At 34.4% G+C, this 24380-nt stretch overlaps 1 protein-coding gene across 1 annotated transcript in view; it reads right to left on the bottom strand.

Moving 5' to 3' along the window:
* The window catches only part of CSMD1 (CUB and Sushi multiple domains 1), a 1092714-nt gene that overhangs the window by 519879 nt on the left and 548455 nt on the right, over window positions 1-24380 (bottom strand). The window contains exons 4-5 of the mRNA XM_053939637.1: window positions 18333-18527; window positions 6247-6454 (exon numbers count right to left, since the gene is read on the bottom strand). Of these exons, the coding sequence (XP_053795612.1) occupies window positions 6247-6454; window positions 18333-18527 (403 nt within the window). The remainder of the gene's footprint in view (window positions 1-6246; window positions 6455-18332; window positions 18528-24380) is intronic.

Raw genomic sequence — 24380 nt, 5'->3', positions numbered from 1 at the left:
GTAACTCCAAGACAAGAATATAACTTTGCAGAATTTCCCTGGTGACACAAAAAAAAGAATGATGGTCATGATGTCTCTAAAGAGGCTAAAAAAGTAAGCAATGACACATAAATTAATAAAAATTGAATAGTTTCCTCAAATGAAAAAGCTGGACTCTAACTGCCTTCCCTTTGTTGCATGGCCATGGAATACCTTTACTCACCTGACAGAGAGAGAAACAAAAAATAGTGCCTTATATTGGCACAGGTATGTCCCAGGCCTTTTTCTGGTGTAGAACTATTTTATTGAAGGTGATCCACAAGCGATACATCTTTTAACAGCAAACCAATAGATGGTGCTCTTCAGCTGTCTAATTATGTAATTCTGAGCAAAACACTCAGCTCAGATGGCTGGCTCTACTGCCATACGTGTCTATCAAAAAGGTGATCTAGACCACTCCATTACCTCATGCATCACTTTGCTATAGGCTTCTCACAAGGAGGGTGGTAATTAAGATAACAACAGATCTATAAAGAGGACAGAAAGCATGCAAATTGAAATCCTACTATTTTGAAATGTATCTGAGTGTTTGGACTGGCGCATTTAGCTAAGAAACACAAAATAGTATCCAACTGTTATAGGAGTTATTCATTAACACAGAAACAAGAAGTGAGTTTCAGGTTACACCAGGTACTTATGTCAAATTGTATACCAAGATTACAGCAATTCATTAGTGCTGCTTCCAAATCACTCTCATATCCACATAAATTTTTATGGCCTTTCACTATGATACTGAAATGATTTATAAGGAAGTCAGAATAACCTTAAAGGTAATTTTAAGTAGTATTAGGAAATTAATTTAGACTAAAATGTATGAAGTGTAGTTCATTCTCCTGCATTGGCAAATACTGACAAAAATGTGAAGGATATTAAATTTAGGTTTAAATTGAAGCACAGTAAAAAAAAAATCAATATTGTAATGTCAAAGAGAAAAAAAGTTTTTTGAACAAATTTTTTCAAAATTAAGATTCCTCATTAAAAAACAATAATTGCAGAATTATTCTTAGTGTCATAATCACCTTTCATGCACAGTATAACAGTCTAGGATAATTTGATGATTTTGTAAAAATTATGGCATAGCCACATTTACATGAAGAAGCCTGAGCTGGACCTACCTGTGCCCATGTGAATTGCCCAGCTTTACCTAACCTATACATAGTAATAAAAACCCCCGAACTTCCACCTCAAGGAGGACTCTTGGTAACGATTAAGATATTTTCAATAGGAGGCTTTCCCTAAGTAATAGATTTCTTTTTCAAAACTGTGTTCAGCTAAAGTCTGTATTTCCAAGATATTTTAGATACTTCTTAATACTATCTTTAGATCCAACTTTGATTTAAGTACCATATAACTTATGCAGATGTATAAAGGGACATGTTTAGAAGTATTTTAAAAGTTATATTCAATGTTCAGATTATTTTTTTTTTTATATTCTAATAATTAGCAACACAGGAGCCCTTCAGACTAAAAAGATCAACAATTTGGTGGACTTGGAGATAGGCTCCACACATAGCAGCGGCAGTCTTTCTGTTACGCTCTCAAAAGTATTGGTACTCTTTGCGGCATAGCAAGCAATAGCTTACCAACTCAAAATAAACTTATTTTGCACATAAAACTCCTTATGTAATAGTAAACTAAGAAAATTATTCAAATTCAAAAAGATTTCTTTCACCTATAACCTAACTGATAATATTTCTACTTCTTTTACAGATTAAAAAGGCTTTTCTATGTCCTTCACATTCATTTTGCATGGATGCTCCTCTTTTAAAGCCTGTTGACACTTCTATTGATTCAAAGCAGAATTAAAAATGTGGTCACCTATATTCATTCAAGATCCAGAGCTAAATAACTGCTCTCTAATTAATAAAAAAAAAAGTAACAAAAACACTCAAAGCAAACCAAAAAATCCCTAAACAAATGAACCTTGAATAGCTTTAGATGTTCTAACTGTATCATGCACATAAAAGAAATATCTCTTAACTCTTTTATAAACTAATTCCATTAGGATGGGCCATATGAGTGATTTTAAAAATAAGAAAAGGTAAACAAATCTCTTCTTCCTTATTAATGCACTGGAAAAGAAACAAATGATCAGCTATATAAAATGGAAATTAAGTGAACATCTTATAGAAGGTTTAGAAACGTGTGGCATAATACTAACATAAAAGTATTAGTATTATATAGGAGTAAGATGTATAATCTATTATTATGATGTACATCTATTATTAAGATGTATAATCTATATTTACTATAACATATATATGTTATTATGCATATTTTAGAGATACATCAAATTACTGTCCTTCAGCATTTAGATTCCACTTGATCTTGTATTTCCATTGCTGTACTTAAAAAACTACATCCATCCTGTTGTTACTGCAATCATGCTGGAACTGCTTCTAACCTTGCTGATATGTTTGGAGAGGGTAATCCAGACATATTGCATCATACACCAAAAACACTAAAGAATAATCAGTCTGAAATTACTTTCTTAATTCTTGCTCTCTTTCTAGCTTTTACAGTGCTCATATATATGTGTCTTTTTTCACTTATTCTACAGCAAGTATTCCTTTAACAGAAAAAATAATCCTAATTACCAGACCGTGCTAATGGAATATGTGACTCCTAATACAGAATTAATGTCTAAAGCTGTTGACATGATTCCAGATACAATAAAAGGGAGCAATTAAAAAAAAGTCACATTTTTAGATGATAACACCCCTAGACCATTAGTTTTAAGTATGGAACATCTTCCCATTTAAACACACAGCTGATTTTAGCATATTACAGAATGCACTACATTTAGCATGGCTCTAATGTCGCTATGGTAACTCTTCTGGCTTAAATATAGCTGAATGTGTAGCTTCATTGCAAGTTTTCCAGTAATCCTTTAAACATCTCTTATGAAACTCCCCATAGCTTCTCCAGACTTTCATCAGTGCTCCTGTACTAATCCTGCACTGGTATCACTGATACCACTACTGCTTATGGTATCTTCATCTATGACATGGAGACTGGGATAAAGTGCACCCTCAGCAAGTTTGCTGATGACACCAAAATGTGTGGTGACATTGACACACCTGACGAATAGGATGCCATCCAGAGGTACCAGGACAAGCTCGAAAAGGAGAAGTGGGTCCATGGAAAACTCTTGAGGGTCAAAAATGCCAAGTGTAAGGTCCTGTACCTGGGTCTGAACAACCCCTCGTATCAATCCAGGCTGGGGGATGAACAGACTGAGAGCAGCCCTGCCAAGAAGGACTTGGGAGTACTGGTGGATGAGAGGCTGGACTTGAGCTCCCATGTGTGGCCCTAAAAGCCAAATGTGTCCTGGACTACATTAAAAGCACCATAGCCAGCAGGGCAAAGGAAGGGATTCTGCTCCTCTGCTCTGCTCTGGTGAGACCACACCTGGAGCGCTGCATCCAGCTCTGTGTCTCAGCACAGGGAAGACATGGACCTATTCAACCAAGTACAAATTAGGGTTACAAAAATGCATGAAATCTGGAACGTTTCTCATATAAGAAAAAGCTGAGAGAGTTGTAGTTGTTCAGCCTGGAAAGACAAGGCTCTGTGGAGATCTCATTTCAGCCTTTCAGTACTTAAAAGAGGTTTATAAAAAAGAGAGGAACAGATTTTTTTAGCAGAACCTGATCTGATAGGACAAGGAGTAATGATTTTAAAGAGGGTAGATTTAGACTACATATAAAGAAGACATTTTTTTACAGTGAGGATAGAGAAACACTGGAAAAGGTTGTCCTGAGAGGTGCTAGATGTCTACAGCCAGAAACATTCAAGGTCAGGACTGAGCAACCTGATCCAGTTAAAGATGTCCTTGATCACAGTAGAGGGGTATTACTATATGGTCTTTTAAGTTTCCTTCCAACTCAAATTATATTATGATTTTATGATCTTAGGAACACACAATGAATCCAGGTTTTAGTGATCAGTGATAAATAATGATCTACAGCATACCACAGAAAACAAGAAAAATGTTGAGATTGAATTCTAGGAGAAATAAAATTCTTATTATATATCTGTTCCAATGTAAAACAGACCAATATTGCATGAGATCAATGCAGAATGTTTCCAATGCCTTCTGCTCATATTCTACTTTATTTATTACCAGAAATCAAAAGCACAAGTATGTTGTAAAGTGTCTAATAGAGTATCTTAAACAAAATCAAATGGACATACTTTTATATGTTGCAGCAAAATTGCATTAGATCTTCCCCTTCAAGATTTAAGTTTCTGATCCTTAGAACCCTTAAGAAGAAAACTTTGCATTGATGATTGTTGTCCATGTCTGTGCATGAGTAAGAGGCAAGGGGATATTCACATTGTTCTTCAGACATGAGCACTTAATTTGATACCAAGCTGCTTCATTGACTGCGATTACACTTTTGCTTATGTGGAAATGTTAGAGAGTAATCTTGTGATGATGCCTTTTCCTGGTCTTAAAAAATTGAGTGCCAGACATGCCTAAGGGATAAGGGGTTTTTACCTTGGTATTTAATAAGGATCATTATGGTGCACCATTTTGCCAAGGTGGAATGCGCCGCAATGCACACACATGATAGATTGCATATACAATTTATAGACTTTACAAATTAGCACATCTAACAAAGATGTCCCAGTGGGAGGCCTGGATGAATGGCGTGATATTCCTCCATCTGAGGAATTCTGTTGCACTACAACACAAAATAACTCACACGTTCACGCTTGATGCAAAAGAAGGAAAAGAGGAAGTTTTATTTCTGACCTTGCAATATATAGAATTCCAAAAGTGACAATGGATTGGAAGATGAAATTGCCACCTCTCCAACCACACTGGTCAAACCAACAGTCCATCAATTCTGTCCTCCCATAAAGAAGAATGCAAAACAATCATTATTTACATGACAGTGCATGAGAAACTCCAGTAGAAATATGTAAACATCAGAAGGCATAGAAAACTTTTAAAAGAACAGGGCAACAGAATTCCCCCCTGGATGGGCCAAAACTCAGGATATGTTTACAGGATATGTTCTAGAGAAGACCTTGGTTTTCCAAGATAGTGGGGTTTTCTGGCCTCCTACTACAAGGACTTTAGGATGTTTGATCTCTTGGTCTAACAAAATACTAGGGTTATGCTAAATTATCAGACTTAAGGAATTACAAGTATGTATGCCGAGTAAGAATACTGAGGATACATAAAAGTTATATAAAAAGTATATAAAAGAAAAGGCAAAAAATCATCTTGGCATCAGTGACATAGATCTATATGTGTCTTTAAACCAAAGTTTTTACATAGTTGTCAATACCACACATTTTTATTGACAGATTTTCAAAAGATCATATGCTAGCTAAAACTTCACAATTATAAATATATATTGGACTGTCTAGCCTGTTATGACATCAAAATAATAGTGAGATTGCTTCCTGTCTCTAGAAAGGCATTTTAAATATAATAACCATCAGTCATCTGTGAGAAGATCTACATTTTTCTAGGCTAAATTTTATAGCAATGGTGCATATGTCAAGCACAAGACATTCTCAGAGATGAAAAGGATGAAAACCCTGCATATGTAGGCTGCAAAGAAATTATAATACAAACTGTTCCACAGCTTAATCCATTCCCACAGGCAGAACTATCGTCTTTTACTTAGTACAGAGAAAGTAGATTTGGTATTACAATTACTAATCCCTAATATTGCTAAGCAAACAGTTTTAACATCAGCTAACATAAGATAGTAATGCTTGCATACATGTGTACACATAGTGAGACTCTATTACAGCCTGTTTAGAATAAGATGCCATCTATTAGGTGTCTATATATTCCTGTTTTATTCAGGCAGACTTTTGCTCACTACTTTCAATGCTGAAGTACAATACCATAATATGTCATTCAAGACACAACATCAAAAAATGTTCTTATACCAAGTTCAAATATGCAACATGAATTAAATGCTCACTGATAAGATACTGTACAAATATAACTCTGGCAGATGGAGGAAAATAAGAGGAAGGACAAAGATGTGGAAAGAAACAGAAGGAAACTATTTTTATTTTCAGTTCTGAAAGGTGAAAGGGTCCGGAAAAGAAGCAAAAAAAAATGGCCATTGCTAATAGGTAGAAAATATCTTAAATATCCTATGACATCTTTTCAGTTAGGTACCAAAAAAAGAAAAAACAGGAAGTGATATCTTTAAAAGATCTTCAACTTACCATATTGATGGTGCTTCTGTTCCACTGATCTCTAGGAAGTCATATCCTTCCTCTAACTGGAAGTCAGTAAAGACCAAAGCAATGGTGTCTCCTGGTTCAGCCAATATGGTCCAGGTGCAATCAGCATTATTTTCATACTCAGAAGGGAAGTGTGGACTTGAAATAGTTCCACTTGTCCCACGTAGTGTCCCTCCACAAGCTCCTTCAGCTGACAAACAGAATATCAATTACTAATGAAGCTGCACTTCAAACAAGTGAAGCACCATCCTTCTGCAATAAACCCAGATCTTCTCTACTCACTGAGGACCCATAAATATGCACACGCAGAAACAAAATATTGTCCAGGCGAATGGAATGGAATATTGTCTGGCCTTTAAGCAGCAGAGGTTTTTGGTTTGGGTTTTCTGACTTTTTTTCCTTGTTGGTGTCACTTCAGCACCAGGCCAAACAAGAATGAAGGTTAGCAGGGACAACTATTATGAGCTGATTTGGAGAACCTGGCCCTGCAAATGTGTGGACAGAAGAAGCCTAAAAAAGAACTGGGCACAAAACCACAGAAACACAGTGAGACTCTTTGTGATACAAATTTAAAAATATTGAACAATTATTTTCTTTCATTTATTTCTTATTAAAAAAAAAAAAAAACAACAACAACACTGCAGAAAAAAAAAAATTCCTCTATTTTTCACTGTCCTAAACTAGGAAGCATTAATAACATCATACTATCCTTTCTCTTTTTGTTTTTGTGGTTCCGAATCAGGATGTTTAAAGATTACAAATGAATTCAGAAGGTTTTGTTGCCAGATGGATCTTCCAAGGTTCATGCATCATCAGTTAACAATGTATATTTTTAATGATTATTAACATTTTTTTAAATGAAAACCATAGGAATTTTCTCCTAAATCTTGAATGTTATTTAATATTTTGCCAAAGGATTTAGCAAATGTCTTATATTTTCCTTGCTAACCCAAGAAAATATGTCATCCATACAATTCATTGACATAAGAAATTAAAAATTCATCAGGCGGCTTTTGCTTTTTGATAATGTGGCAATGAAAGCCAAAGAAATGGTAATTAAAAATATTTCTGCACAGGAGAAGGATCAGAAGAGAAGCATTTTATTTTTATCTCTTTTCTCATCTTTACTTACTGCTACTATCATTAGGTATTATTTGCATACTGTAAGTGCATGTGGAGATTCAAAAACACATAGCTTGGCAAGGTATATAACACAAGGTACTTATAGTCTAATTAGGATAATAACTGAATAGCTAATTAAGACAACAGAAAAGGGTAGGAGTAGAGCTGCTCTTCTCAATCATAATTGAAAGCCTGCCAAAGTGTGTTTTAAAGGAATATTTGAAGAAAAAAAGGATTTTTGAATCAAATGAAGAAGAATACTGGTTGGAACATAAGAAAAAGGAGACTATTAAAAGGGGGTAAATAGCCAATAAGTGACAAAAGTAAATGGAAGAATTTCAAAAAAGGCAGAAACAGAATAGTATCTTTAATGTTTAAGTAATGTATAGAGCATTAGTTTGACTAAAAATAAGAGAGAAAGCTGCTGAATGGCTCAATCTATACACTTTTACATGCAAAAATAAATTTAGACGTACACAAATGTAACATAACCTTGACTACCAAAGCCTTATTGATTTAATTTTTTGGTACACACATTTTTTGGGACACAAATTTTTCAGAGGAGGTCATGTTTCTTCATTAAATTTCGTATCTTACATTCTAGACCCTGATATTTATAATGTTTGTTCCTTTTTAAAATGAAGGAATTGAACTAGAATAGACTTTCCTAAAAGATTTTTTTTGTTGGTGAAATCAGGCCATTTCTGTGATTCCTTCCTCAATTTCTGGCTTTTTATACAGTGCATATTGAAAGGGCCATTGTACTGCTGAGGAATGAAAGGGGGAAAGGAAGTGAAAATTAAAGAACCATGGATAAACTGAGAATCTGAGTAAAATTTCCTGGTACATAATACATTCAAAGATTAAAATAATTTGAAAACTATGGCAAATCTATAATAAATCATAAAGGAGAGTTGAGTTTTGTTACTGAATGATATGTAAAATGACTCTTTTTTCCAGTGTTTCTGTGTGTGTGTGTTTTGGGGGATTTTTGTTCCTGTTGCAGTTTTGTATTTTTTTGTTTCTTTGTGTTTTGTTCATTTTTTAAATAACTTTCTAGCACTTCATTTCAGATCATCATCCAAGTCAGAAGAGAAAAAATAAAATAATGTTGTACACCCTGTACCTGCACTTTTAAGTTTCAGTTTCTAACACATAACAGTTCCACCTGTATTCTTGAAAGCTATGAGGCAGACTTTTCCCATGTAGGGTAACCAGCAAGAAAAGCAAAATCCTAAGTCATCCATATCTCTTTGGTAGTAGCTGCTGCTGTTAAATTTTTGTATGACAGCATCCTCAATTATACCATCTCTCATTGTTTATACTGACTTTAAGTAACATGCTAGTGTTAAATAAAATACTCCTCACTGTTCCTGCTATAGAGCCCTTGAATAATCTTTGAGCTCTAAAGCTCAGAATTTTGCAGCTGAAATGTAGTTTATTATTACTGGCAACCACATGCAAAAATCTAAATTTATACACCGTACATGACAGCTGAAGGAACTCAGACTACTACACTATCTGCCCAATGGGATGCAGAGCCTTTTAATATATTCACAACACCATTCTGAAGAGGTTTGCAAGAAGTCAAGCTAACACAGAAACAGAAAGAAAACATTGGTCAGCTAGGTAAGACCACAGAAACCAGCCTGAACCAAAGAGTATTTTCACTCTGACAGATGTGGGTATTTCCTTCATCACAAGTGGCACACAGGCTAAGGCAACCAGATTGTTGAATAGTAAAGCCTAATGCATTGCTTAAGTGAGTGCAGGAAGGCAGGATGTGGCCACACTGCTCATAGGGTAGGACACAAAAAGTCTGGCCTTACACAGGCGGTTCCAGAGCGAGTTGGCCTCCTTGTACTGATCATCGTTTTTGGCCACGGCCTTCTCTATGTTATGCTTTTGAGAGAGTTGCTGCTCAGGAATCTTAGCGCATCACTGTGCTTGCAGTAATTTGATAGCAGATAGTGCTTGAGGCTTCATGAATTCAAACTCTATGTGATTTACAAATTGCATTTTAAAATGTGCAAGCAATTAATTCCAAACACTTATGGTTATTTTCAAGTTGTAAGCAACTGCACAAAATGCTGTTTGTATCAGCATAAATGACTACTTGAAGTATAAAGCTACAAACATTTGGATCTCTCAGTAGACAGGAATTAAGTGCTCTGAATGTAGAGAATATGCATCTCATATAAAGTACACATGCAAAAACATATGGCTGGCACCACTTGACAAAAAATATGTATACTGTATAGATGTGTAACTTAGATAAAACAGATAAATATATCCATCAAGTTTATGCATGCAAAAAATGAGAAGTACCACTGTGGAAGTCAATGAAAAACCTTTCATTTTTCTTCAAGCTAAAAAGAGTAATTCCACCAAAAATAATAATCTGACAATTTTAGTAAGCTGTATTTTGCATAAATGAATCTTGCTACAAGTGAGATGCATGCCTTGATGAGCAGATAGCCAAGGATGAAGTAAGAACAAAACCAGTATCTTAGAAAACTTCATTTGAATTGGTTTATATACCTTTTGAACATTCAATCATTTTTTACAGGACTTTTCTCTTGTCACCAAATAAATGCTTTCCAGAGTGCAGTGTTCTGTATTCTATGTGCCTTTTTTAATATATCACATAATAAAATGTTTAGGCAAAGAACATTTATTGCATAATAAAAACAAAACAGAGCAAAAAACTTAAATACTAACCTAACCTTTCAAAATTTATTAAGAATCTTTCAAAATTAACTTAGAATTTGAATTTAAATATTTGAATTGTCTTTTCTACTTGAAGTTTATATTGAAAGTTCTTCATGTGGAAAATCACATTACTACACTACTCTTTGAATATAAGTGATAAAAACATAGTGGTGCTTTAAAGTACATAAAATTCATAGTAATAAAGTTTTTTCTTCTTATGTCATTAGTAGACATTCCCTTATCTATCACTAGTAATAGCATAGGTGCAATTAAACACTTGAGTGATACTTTATGAATCATCATCAAATGACATATTGTCATTTTGAGTCACATTTTATAAGTCTTATCAATTAAAGAAAATGGAAGCCTTAGAGGGTTCTAAATGAGCCATGGGCCTAAATTATTTAGCAATCCTTAATAAAAAGCTTCTCTGAAAAAGTTCTTTCTTTATTGATGCTGGAGAGCACATCCATGTAGAGATCTGGGGGTTTGTGTTGACAGCAAGGTGGACATGAGTCAGCAGTGCCCAGACAGCCAGGAGGGCCAGCCGTGTCCTGGGGAGTGTTGGGCATCACCAGCTGGGCATGGGTGACTATCCCACGCTGCATAGCTCTGGAATGGCCCCACCTCAGGCACTGTGTGCAGTTCTGGGTGTCTCAATCTATGAAGGATATCAAACTATCAGAGTGTGTGCAGAGGAGGTCTTAAGGGCAAGACTTAGGAAGAGTGGCTGAGGTCCCTTGTCTTGTTCAGCCTGGAGAAGGCTGAGGGATGGCCTTATGACCCTCTGCAACTACTCCAGGCAGGCAGCAGAGAGGGACATGTTGACCTTGACCTGGTGACCATGGAGAGGACACAAGGGAACAGAATGAAGCTGTGTCAGAGGAAGCTCAGACTGGACATTAGGAAAAGGGTCTTCTCTGGGAGACTGGCCAATCACTGGATCAGGCTCCCTAGGAAAATGGTCATGGCACAGGCCAGTTGGAGCTCAATATTGCTCATTCTTAGCCATGTGGTTTAATTTTAGGCCTTCAGGGAGTTGGAGTCAAGGATCCTTATGGCTCCCTTCCAACTTTAGACATTCTATGATTCTAAAATGTATTCAATTTTTTTATTAAATGACATTTTTCTGTAGTTTGTTTGTGAGAAAGTAGATAATTGTAATTAATTAAAAAAAATCTTCAGTATAGAGAACACATCTATGAAATAATGGTGAATGACTGCTTTCACAAACACATGTGCTGTATATTTCCAAAAAGGTTAGTATGAGAAGTTTGGTAATAGCCTTTTTAAAATGGGACTTTAAAATTACCATTTTAAAATGTCTTACTGACAAAAACACAGAAACAAGCACATTATCTAAATGAAAAGATTAAAAGAAAATTTTAGTGTGTCATTGCCAACTGTCAAGCTGCTAAACCGCAGATTCAGAATGACCAAAGACATCACAAAGTGTTACAATAGTGTAGCATTATGCATTCGTCTGATAGCACATTTATCTAATTTAATTCCAACAGGTAGACAGCTATTTAACCATCAAAATATACACCTCTACTTCCTCATCTTCTTTACTATTTTAGTTTTTTACAGACTTTATTTTGAATAGGTAACAGCCAACACCTCTGCTTCTTTTCTGTGTTACAAAAAATAGAAACTTGCTAGAAGTTGCTTGGGTTTTTTTCTATCATCACTTGAATCCAGATGTACTGCATCTCAGCTAAGTGCTCTAATCAATTTGTGTCCCTTTCTCAATTTCTTCTCTTGCTGTTGATCAACTTCACATAAATTAAATACTCATTAGATCATGCATCTAAGATTAATTTTATTTCTATCTACATGGTTGTCAAAGGGCACTTCAAAATAATTTGGATTGCTCTCTAAGTAGAATTTTTAGGGGGGTTGGTTAAAATTTCAGAAATTACTGTGGTTTAGCAAAACAGAATCTATTTTACATGTATTAAATTATCATATTTCTCACATGAAGCTAATAGTATGTAAAAATAGAAACACAAAAATTAATGCAGTTTGTTTAGGGATCTGTGGGCAACCATTTCAGCTGCAGCATTACTTTGAACATTTTAGCTTTGACATTCCAGTGAGCTTGATCTAAGTAGACCTCAGTGGGGTCATTCTACAGTTATGGGCCCTGAGAATACTGAACTCAGATGGGTAATCTTGCACTAGGTTTTTTTTTTTTTATTATTATTTTGTAAACATTTTGCTTCATTTAGTAATCTTTAATTATTTATTCGATCACATCAGTTTATTATATTAAAAAGACCTATTTCTTCTCCATCCACTCTGGATAACTGATCTAATAGTAAAAAAATTACATACTTCAAATACTACAGAAATAGTGATGGACTAATTATATACTACTCTGACAGAAAAGTGATTTTCTGAATTGATAGTTTATACTTGAGCAAACTTAAAATCAAAATCCCAACTCTAACACTCTAACACATGTTTTTTATGCAAAAACATGGTTATAAGAGAAGACAGTTAATTAAGAAGTTAAAAAATTAATCAGCAGTAATCTCATACTCTCTCTCCCCAAAAATAAAAGATCAGTCTTCAGGATATCTTGTAAATATTATCTTCTTTTTCAGTTAAGTATCCTAAACTGTTTTCCAGTGATTATCCTTCACTTGAGAAAATGTTTTTGAAGCTGATAATAATCCCTTAAAATAACAGTCTACAACAAATGAACAGTAAAGTCCTAATTTTAAGGCAAAAAGAGAAAAGGCTGAATTCTTTGACACCAAATTAATGATTGTTGAAAATTTCACTTTTTTTTTAAATTATTATTAAATTTAATCCAGTTATTCTCAGAAGTCTATGGGCATTTATCAAATCCATATTTTTATGACTGCCTCTGAGGTTTGATTTTCACTTTAATAAATGAATCTTTCTCTCGTCTTAACTTTGCTCATATTGCTTATGGTCAGGCTAAAGTTTTCTTTTCCGTTCTTCGACTTTACCATGTCATTCTGGATACCTCTGCTAGTTTTCATTGTGCTGGTCATCTCAGTTTTTCACTTGTTCCCAACTTCCAGGCCCCTTATTTCACAAACCAAGCTTTGACCTGGCATCTTTTCTTTTTTTATCAGGTCACTCTATACCTACTGCCACATGCTAGAACCATAACATCTAAATGCAGATATATGTGTGTGGAAATATATATCTATACATACACACACATACACACACACAGATATATAAAACTACTTGTATCCGTGTCCTTAAATCTCTACATGTTATCTACTGGTCCCATACTACCATGTAAGAAACGACACAGTGATTGGTTTCCTATTTGCTTTTCCTGAAACACTCTCTGATTTCTTATTTGACTAGTTACAATGAGGGCTTTTTCCAAATTTCATCTCAATATAAATACTGCACTGAATCAGATTATTATGGAAGTGAACAAAATTTCTCAGATAGGAATCTACTATGTCACTCTAGAGACTATAGGGTGAATAAAAAGAAAATATTCTCATTTCATCATGTAATGCAAAATCAATAAGCAAAATTATTGGAAAATGTTCTTTTTATTTTCCTTTTTAATTTTTTACAATTGTAAACATGGATAAAAATGGGATATTTTCCCCTCCTTAAACTTAGAAAACAGTATTTGTCTAAACATCAGAGGCTGAGAAGAAATTATAACAGAATTGCTTGCTACCTCAGAAGATATGGATAACAAGAAAATCATAAATTTCTCTTTGTTATTTTTTTCAAAAACATCAGCTCTACGTCTCTCTGTTCAGTTCATTTTACTCTAAGTGAATCACAGACTCTTTTTCCTTTCATCCTTTATCAAGGAATACCTTTTTTGATTTTACACATATATAAATATATGTGTGTGTATGTAAAAATATATATTTTAACCACAATATTTCTCCAACAGTAGTTCTTAAATCTGAAACCTGATAATTATTACTTGTTCCTTTTGGACTTTTCTGCAATAGGATCTTTTTTACTTTATTGTCTTCTTTATTTTCCCTCCAATAGATAGATGTGTTTTTAATGATAATATATTGCATGTTCTTTCCTTCACAGCTATTTTTATTGTGAGAAAAAGCTTACCATTGTAATATCACTAATCCAATTTGTATTCCTAATGTTAGCTTCATAAAAATCTTGACTCATGCAACTATAATCAACTAGGGATTCTCAAAATTACTGAGAATTGAGAACCTAATTATACAAAGTTCATTTAGAAGTAGTCACATATCATAAATCAGCTATTAGTGGAACTACTGAAGAGAATGAAATTAACTTTCAAAATGTTTCAGATTGTACTGCACAGTATTTCAACCTCAAGAAAAAGAAGGCAGATGTTTTGGGTGACACTATTATGGTAGCTGAGATTGAGTCAAAAAAGAACTTTTTAATTCTCAGGAAAAAAGAAAAACACATCTTAACAGAATATAGGTTGGCCATTGATTCTTTCTGAGTATTTTTGTAAGTATACAAAAGTATAATTTGTAAGTGTATTTGTATATACCTATATAATTTTTTTTTCAGAAACTCATGGTAAACTTCCCAGCTTTCTTATAATAGCTGGAAAATCCATAGTTGCTCTTATTTACCTTATGAAAAAACAGGACTAGGTTTTAATAATAGCCTCATCTTTCAGGATTTACATTTGAACTTTTCTCTGGGGATTGTTTCCAATTTCAGGGATCCAGGGTTTTTATTGAAAGAAAAAAAAAGCATATGTCTTAACAGTGAAATTCTCTAAACTTTCTAAAAATGGCATTGACTCATTTGATTTCTGTTCAGAATTCATTCAAAGTCATCAATAAGCCTTCAGCACAATCCAGCTCCACCACTCTCACTATGGCTACACTTCAAAAGGAGATTTTCTGAAATTGAGCAGCAGCCAGGGAAAAAAAATGGCAAAGAGAAGAGTCAATGCTGTCTACATCTTCCAGGAGACTTAGCAATCCACTAGGAATTCTTCTAGCAAAACCAGCAGTTATATAGTTAGACAATGTATAAATTATGGGACACCAGCTTCTTAATGTTTCTGGAGTTATTATGCAACAAAACTGCAGAAAGTAGTATTTTTTCAGTATCAGCAAAACTAGGGAAACATACCACAGAGAAAAAGGCTGTTACAATTTTTTAGTAAGCTTCAGAGCTTTATTAACTCTGTTATGTTATCTTGAATGTGTACCATGAAATTAGTTTATGATGACAAGAAAGAAGGATACCATCTGGAAACAGAACTGTAACAAAAGATGCTTTCATGGAAAAGATCAAGGTTCTTTAGAGAAACAATAGGGGAACATGTCATGCTTGAAGTCATAGTGAATGGAAAGGGCTACCTCATGGCATATGCTCCAGACTGATAAAATGAAATAAAATAAGAAATGTCTAAAATATCTCATCAAATCCACATTCCACATGAATTCTAAAAGTTCACTAAGGCAATGGCTTAGCTCACATAAGTCATTAACTGTTAAATAACCTCTCTGTTATGATCCTCATTTCTTCTCAGAATGTGCACAGAATTCTTTGGATTTCATGTAAGGTCTGCAGGAGGTTTAGGACCACATCTGATTTTTTATTAGAAGGTTAAATTCACAGAGTTACAAATTATGGACAGAATTTCAGTCTTGTGAAAGGTATTTTTATGCAGGCAAACAGTGCCAAAACAGACAGTATCTGCAGAAATATAAGAAATATTTAGTAGACACTGATGATGCCATAAACTTATGTATATTTTTCTGACACCTGTTTGCTACCTCTTATTAAAAGAACAAAAAAAGCCAAACCCAGTCCTCTAAGATCAGACACTGAATGGTTAGAAAATTTTTGTTTCTTTCTGTTTGGAAGCACTAGTAAAAGAAATCTCCATTGAGAACTGATTGAAATCAAGCACAAAAACAGACTTGGCCAAAATTTTTTTTTTGGTTTTTTTTATTATTAACCCTTGCATTTATTTTGGAGAGCAGAAAAGTATAAAATATTTCCTTGCTGTGAGGAATTTGGATATAGGAGCCCTCAGTCATAAGTAACCATTACTGGATAAAACAACTGCCCTTTGCTGCTCATCCACATAGGTACCTGCCAAGGGACTGGTGGCAGTAGCAGTAAAGGGTGTCTAGTAAAGGGAGAACAGGCTGAAGAGCACAGGAGACCAGAGGGGTTCTCCTTAATACAAGGGCAAAAGTTCAGGTAGGAGTATCAGATTCCAGCAGAACAGCACTTTACTAAGGAGCTGCTGCTGGGCAAACAGGGCTTTGACCTCTTTGACCACAGGGTCTGCTTCAAGGAATGAGGACAGGAGGGGAGACATAGGATCTGCCTGGCTGAAGAGGGCAAGAGTTCTACTGACCGAGTGAAGAGAGCTCATGGACAAACATCAAAACCTAAAAGCAAATGGGAGAATAGGCCCAGGGGAGAAGACATGGGGATGAGGCAATGAATGTTTCTCTCCCTCCCTCTCACAAAATGACATGAAGCCATTTGAAGTGTCTGTGCAAAAATGTGCTCCATGGGATGCACACTGGACAAACTGAAAGTGCATATACAGTTGCAGAACTGTGGTGGGACAATTCATCTGAATGGAGGGCTCCAATGGATAGACACAGATTCTTAGGAAATGCAGGAAAGAAAGGAGAAGTTGCACCTTACACAAAGTAGGATCTTGAATTAACAGAGCTCTCTCTGCTGCACTATAGGCAATATGCTTTTGAGCTCCTGTAGGCTAGAATGAGAAGAGAAAGTCAAGAGAGGTCACTATTATGAATATCTGCTACAGGCCACCTGGTTAAGTGATCAAAACTGTTCAAGTACTAGAAGTTTCCCAGACACAAGGTCTGGTTATCATCAGAGACTGTAATCACCCCAGCATCTCCAGATGGCAGCATAGCAGAGGGTAAGCAATGCCCTCTAGCTAGATACCTGATATCACTACTAGATTCCTGATAACACATTTTTTTTAAATGTAGGTACTGGACAGGCCAACCTGATGTATGAGCAAAGAGCATTCACATAAATCATATTTAACAGCAACTGTTGTTACAATAATCATTAGCTGAATATCTTGAGGGAAGTGAAAAAGGCAATTTATAGAATCAACACCTTGGACTTCAGCAGAGCAGATTTCAACAGGATATCATGGGCTGATGTGTTGAAGGGCAGGACTGCCATTCAGACAGACTTTTATGGCAGGATTTAACAAGCTGGAAGAATAACTGAAATCTCATGAAATCCCAAAACAGAAATGCAAAGTCCTATACCTGGACCAGGATCATTTCATGCAAAAATTAGTTGCTAGGTCGCAGCTCTGACAAAAGGACTCAAAGTCCTAGTGAAACACAAGCTGAGTGTATGGTGCACCTCTGAAGTATTGAAAGCTTACATTGTATAGGGTGCATGAGCAAGAGCACAACCAGCAGCTAAAGAGAGAGAGCTCATCTGCTTGACACTTAAGAATGCTTTGTCCAGCCTAGGGTCCTTCAGGACAAAAGAGACACTGACAGTGACAGAGTAGAACAAGCCCAGAGAATGGCCAGTATAACTTCTAGATGCTGAAGAACACATTGTATAAGACAAGAGGATGGAGGAAAAGGATTATTCAGACTGGAAAAGTGGAGGGTATGTGAAAATCTAACAGCACTGTTTAGTTTAGGAAAGAGGCAGAATGGAAACAGAATCTTTTCACAGACCCACAACAGGAGAAAAAGTAGTAGATGTAATCTGTAAAATTCTAATTTAAATTGGATGTGAGAATGAGGGCAGCTGGGAACCATAAAAGGTTTCCAGAGAGACTTTAGAATCTTCATCCATGGAGAGATTAAATTTTCAACTAGGGAAAGCCTTGAGCAATCTGACACAACTTTGAAATTATCCATGCTCTGAGCAGGAGTAAGACTCAAAGCGACTGGACCACCCTTCAAAGTGACTGGATCACGATTCAAAATTTACATCACTGAAGCTTTTTTCCTGGCCAGGTCCTGTCATGAAATTGATATAGCTATGCCCCACACAAACAGGAAAAAAAAAAAAAAAAAGAGTAGATAATATCTATCTCTGAATGCTAACTCTGGAGTGTCGCTTCTTGAGTGACACTGCTTGAGTTATTACAATTTTAAATGGCGTTAATTTTTAAACAGTACATTAGTCTACTTTAATTTAGGGGGAAAAACCCACCTCAAAATAAATTTATTTAATCTGCTGTTTGCATTTAAAAGATACTTCATGTCTTTATTTTTTACCTCTGCAAAAAGGAACAGGAAAATCCCACGATGCACCATTCCCAGGACTCACAATACATGTCAACATGGCATGGCCTTCTAGGATGTAACCAGAGATACAGCTATACCGGATTTTATCTCCAATGTTGAATCTGGTTCCATGAAGTATTCCTTTAGGTATTTCTCCTGGGTTGCCACATGTATGACTAGGTAATACTGCCAAAAGAAAGAATGAAATACACTACAGTTAAAATTTGCAAAATGAAATAATAATACTTGTCCAACAATCATATTGTACTATTAGGCTTTGGTTTTGGCTTTTTTTTTTTTTTTTTTTGTTTTGTTTTGTTTTGTTTTGTTTTGTTTTGTTTATTTATTTTTTTTTATAACATGATTCCTCATACAAACAAGGTGAAATTAGGTTATGGAATCTACTTGTGCAAAACATTTCAGTTTTTAATAGATGTCATCATTTTCAAAGCTAATTTCGAACTCAGTTCTTGGTTTAACACTCCTTCAATGAAGTTCTTTATAAAGCTATTTTCAAGCAAAGTATCCTACATGTCTTGCTGCTTTTCTTTGAATGGAGTGAAAGAATTTTTTATTTAATTCTACCTTATGAGTATTGCAAAGATATTCATACAACATAATTTTAGGTGCAGGTAGTAGAAAGCCCTTTATGTACAGCTTTCATTTAGGTGGTGAAATAGCAGTTTAAAAGAATCCAATGATTAATTACTCTCTGACAGTAAATGAAAGCCTCAAATATATAAAAAAGTTTGATTTTCTTCTTATTTTCATATTAGTTCAAGTTTTATAAAATAAATTAAGTCAATATTTGTTAAAAGAATCAGAAAATATCAAGGGAACTAAGCAGTGGCATTGGGAAAATATGAATGGACACATTTTTTTTATTGCAGAAACTTACTACCATTTGTAATTATTAGTTATTTGAAAAACATTGTCTGAACAAGTTACCATCTTAAACATGATAGTCCTCCACCTACAAAAAACCAAAAATGTGTGCAGGGGAGAAGGAAAATTGGTTTTGTTCTCAAACTTCTTTGAAAGTTTTTAATGGCACACCGTTCCTTTCACTGAAGTAGCACAAATTAAAATTCTTTAATTTCCCTTAGAGGAGAACAAATAAGTGCAGAGAACTAAAACGAATCATGAAAACAGTACAGAAGAGAAACATGTGCATCAAAGAAATATTCTCTGAAAAGCTCGCATATAATTCAGGTATCATTTCAGAAGCCACATTTGTTCAATGAACAAATTCTTTCGCCCCATACTTCCTCTTTTCCCTTACTCTACCCACCTGCAGAGTAAATATAACCATGCCAACCTCTAACGTCTATGTTGAGAGGATTAATTACTCAATATAAGCATATCCTCAGAATGTTTTAAAGTGTTATATCAATATTAATTACGCCTCATTATACCATGTAAGTTCAATTAGTGAATGCACTCTCTTAATTCATTACTCAGTTAGTTACAGTAGAATTTAAATGATAGTAATTACACTTAATTTACAAAGCAAGTTATATAAAAAATTTTGAAAATCAAGAAATATAAAAATAAAAAAATTAAAAGAGAGAACATTTTCACTTACAACATGATTTTATTATAAAAATACCTAATTATTCTATAAATATTAGCAAGGAAACAAAAATCTAATGAATGATGAGTTAGAAATATGTTCTACATGTTGCAGATCAAAGATCTAAGATTTCTTGAACTAAGGAAACTAATTAAGGTTGTTTGTAAATAGTTAACAAAGGTAGAAGCAAACATTATGATACCTGGCTTATTTTCCACTGTATCAGCAAATTTAACAGAATAGATTATTTCTTTGGATGTACTCACTCACATTGTTAAAAAAAGTCACTGCTTGATTCACATATATTAGAAAGATTACATATTAAATAAAGTGCTTACATATGAAATAAAGATATCAGAATAACTGGAATAAAGATACTGATTTGTATTCCAAAAAGCTGAGAAAAGTTATCTATTAAAAGCTACAGCATATATTGCTACATGTTATTATATATTTTTAGCACTACAGAAAATGCTACCTCTCTCTTTTCAAACTTTCCCCTTTTTTCTGCCTTAGTCTTGGTAGGATAACACAGGCATTTGTTGAGTACAAGTCAAAAAATAAAAATTTGTTACCTCCTTTGATACAGTAGAATACTTGGATTTGAGATAAAAATTTCTTTATGTGATTTTCTAATCAAAACATTTTTACAAAGATCTGTAAATTGATGTAGTTTCATGAAAAGATGTGATGCATGCAGCAAAAAAATGCTTATAATCCAAAAGCCAGCTTTTCTTTTTGTGAGAAGGTGTTCTATCAGAAAAATAAGAAATTCATTATTCAAAGCTCCTATGAATTCCGATAAACTGCATTCTCGAGGAAACACCTCACAGAAAATCTACATCTGCCATATAAATAACAACTGTCACTGGCTAACTGTTGAAACTGTATTGCAGCAAGTCAGTCTTGTATTGCTGTAAAGTCTCCTAGGCTATGTTTGCCTGCATCTTCTTACCACTACCTCTGTCAAGAACTTCAGAGAAAATGGTACATGGCATCCTGAAACTGGCACAGACTTTACCACAACCTCCAAAAACCCAGCAAAAAATGAGTGATCTAAGAATGACAGCCATAACTCAATAATACATGAAATAGTTCACAGGACCTCACCAGTTTTCCAGATCAAGCATTGAACTACATTATTTATGTACTTGTCTAAAACTTTGACTGAAGTATATTGAGATAGACACAATTTCATCTGCACAGGCTTTACTGTTTCTAGTCTAGACCTAAGATGAATTAGCCTTTGAAGGTTCCTAACATTGAACAAAATAGTTTAATCTTTGGATTATGAGGATTCTAGCTGACCAAAGCTATCATATGCATCCATCAAGCTTTACATTCATTGCCAAATTTTCAGTAAAAGACACATATTTGTCTGTAGAGTTACTGAGGTCTACTGTCAATAAGATTGCAGTCACAGGCTCTTGATTCCTTAAATAATTTGATGCTTGCTGTGTATTGATGATGTTTGCAGTGTATACTACACTGAAGCATTTAAGATAATGGAATTTTTATATAAAACTAATGTTAGAGTGCTCTCACAATGCTTCATATCCTTTTTTTTTTTTTTTTTTCACCCAAGTCCTTTCCATGTTTGGAAAAAAAAGCAATTACAGTGTTTGAAGAAGAATCTGTGTAGTTTTAGTATTTAGTCTTAGCAAAATTATGCACAGTGGGATAGCCAAGGATGTCTTTCTCCAATTTCCTCCTCAAGCAGAGTGTCTATCTTCACCATTCTGATGGGCATAAAAACCTGTATGGACTTCACTTAGCACAGATCAATCTGAAGCACTGCTTATTAATTAAGATTTATTAATGGAATTAAGCTAAGAGACAGGCCTTCGTCATACATTACCTCTATCTTCCTGGACAGAAGAAATTTTTAACAAATGCACATAATCAAAATCCATAATGGAAATAATTAATTATCTAAAATGCCAAAGGTTTAACTTCATATTCAAACTAACTGTGCATGCTACATTTTTTTTTTCAGAAAAGCATTCAAATCATTACAATCTACATTCTAAAATGTAATGTTAATATTTATTATGAGACAGAAGCAAAAGGCTACAACATAGCAGGACTGTAAAAATAGTATAAAAATGACAGCTTGGTGATATATGAATTTTCAATTAAAGGTTATAAAATAAATTCATATTTAACAAATTACTTATTCTTAAGCGGTGTGTATCAGATTATTTATTTATATAGCCTTTTCAAGACTCTTTGTAAGGCTAAAATCTATATTTTATTTGCAACACATGCCACTTGAAGGAATATTGATAGCACCTTAAACATAGTAATCCTTTGCTTTCACTTATGAAGAGTTTCCTTCATTTTTTTTATATATTAGACTTCATAATCTACCTCTTTCTGATTTATCATAATAGAGAAACTATCTAAATTTAAACAGTGGTTGATAATGAAAAAAAAACAAACCAAAATATAAATGGTATCTGTCGCTGGAATGAATAAACTTTTGAAGGACTATTTCACCTAAGTTTTCTTACTATGGTCTCTACACTAGAATGCAAGAATCTTTAAATATGCAATAAGAAATGCCTAAATTTTTTACATGAAGTGCCACTGCCACTTCACAGCATCATGATACTGGCAATGGAATGTCCTGATTTGGTAAAATCTTTTTTTCTATTTTGGTTTAAGAAGTTTAGTTAAAAAAATTCTGAAGGATTTGAGGTCTCTGGCAGCCCAACTCCTATTAATTGTTACATGAATAAGACATCTGGATTTGAAACCAGTTAAAAAACTATGAAAATTAACTTCTCAACCTTTGCTGAACTTAGTATTCAGAGGCTTAATCTGACAGTAATTTACAGGAGAAATAACAGATTTCTTTTTCCTCTCAGATGTCACAATCATCAACTAGATTGCAAAGATCGCCTAGAGGCCTTAGCAGCAAAAAGCTCAAACTGCTCATGTCAGTTAAAATCATGTCAGTTTCACCCTTCTGTGAACCAGTTGCTCAGCTTATATAGGCCACACACAGTAGTTGGAACTTGACAGCAGCAATTCATAAAGCAGCTTAATGCCAATTAGGAAAAATAGGAAGGGGAAAGAAGAAAGAAAAGGAACTAAGTAAATGTTTTCCTCCATTTATTTCAATATCTTGACATGACTTTCCAAGGTTATATTATATTTGTTATTTTTCCTCTTGTTACTGAAACAGCTGGAAAACTTTTTCATGCTACACTTAGGTTTTGCCAAATGAAAATTTGCTGACTTTTTGCTGTTCCATAGTACCTCTACTAAGTCCTCTGAGTACTTTCTATCATTACCTTAAATTGGTGGCCACAGGCAAAACCACACACAAAGGAAAAAGCATAAGTTAGGAGAAAGTGAGATAGTTCCTTTGATACCAATGTCTACTTTGGAATGACAGCACTGGGAGGGACTTCAGAAGCTCTGGAGAAAATCAGGGTTTCAGAAAATTTTAGGGCATATATCAAGATATTCAGTAGGTGTGAGGCACAGCCTATGATACCCTGTCCACATGGCTACAGTAAGAGTTGCATTTTACCATTTCATGCATAAATAGAAGACATACATCCAACTGTATTTACAGCTACAGAAGAAGAAAACAGCTTTTGAGGAAGGTAATTACTGTAGTTATAAAACCAGAACACAATAAGCTCACAAATAGGAGATAAAAAAAGCTAAATTTTATTGCAAGAATGGCATTGAAACTGAAGTCTCTACTCAGAAAACTGAGTAACACTCAGAAAACTGAGTGTTTTTCCAAGTTTTAACTTTCAGTTCAACACTAGACTGGAAGAGTTAATGTGGAGTCCCTAACTGTCAGTCATGCACAGAATTTTCACCTTTATTCACTCCAAAAGGAAATTAGGGAATTTTTCTCAACTCCAGAGTTACAAATAATCATTATCAGAATCTACTGCTAGAAGGGTAGTACCAAATTATTTGTCATTTGCACATGTGCACATATACATACCCGCAGAGATATAACTAACCTGTGAAAGCTTTAGTCTTCAAGTTACCTAACATCAAATTTACATCCTTCTTAAAAATAATTTCATAAAAAATTAATGGATTTCACTAGGTTTACTATAGGGGGAGGAAGAGTTCATTCATAAAACCAAAAATATACGAAGTGCGAGTTCATGGAGTATCTGATAATTAAGCTATATTTATGCTACAAGGTGTCAAATACAATGTTCAAGGGTCTACGTGGCACAGATATGTATCTATTGCAGCGTTCAACATGGGCCTCTATTTATCTGCTGACAACCTTTTTATTCAGACTCTGTTGGGCCTAATTGCAATTTTTTTCTTAAAATAATCCAAACGAACAAAACAAAAAACCCACTCAGATTTATTGGCTGACAGAAATAAAACTGTTACGTTTGTTTTTGCTATGTTATTTTTATACAATCCCAAGTTCAAAAGAAATTTCTTTCCTGTTACATGCTAATTTCTATATTTGT

This window comes from Vidua chalybeata, chromosome 3 (genome assembly GCF_026979565.1).
Source record: "Vidua chalybeata isolate OUT-0048 chromosome 3, bVidCha1 merged haplotype, whole genome shotgun sequence".
Lineage (NCBI taxonomy): Eukaryota > Metazoa > Chordata > Aves > Passeriformes > Viduidae > Vidua > Vidua chalybeata.
The sequence above is the reverse complement of the archived record's forward strand: the minus strand, read 5'-3'. Positions and strand labels throughout refer to the sequence as shown.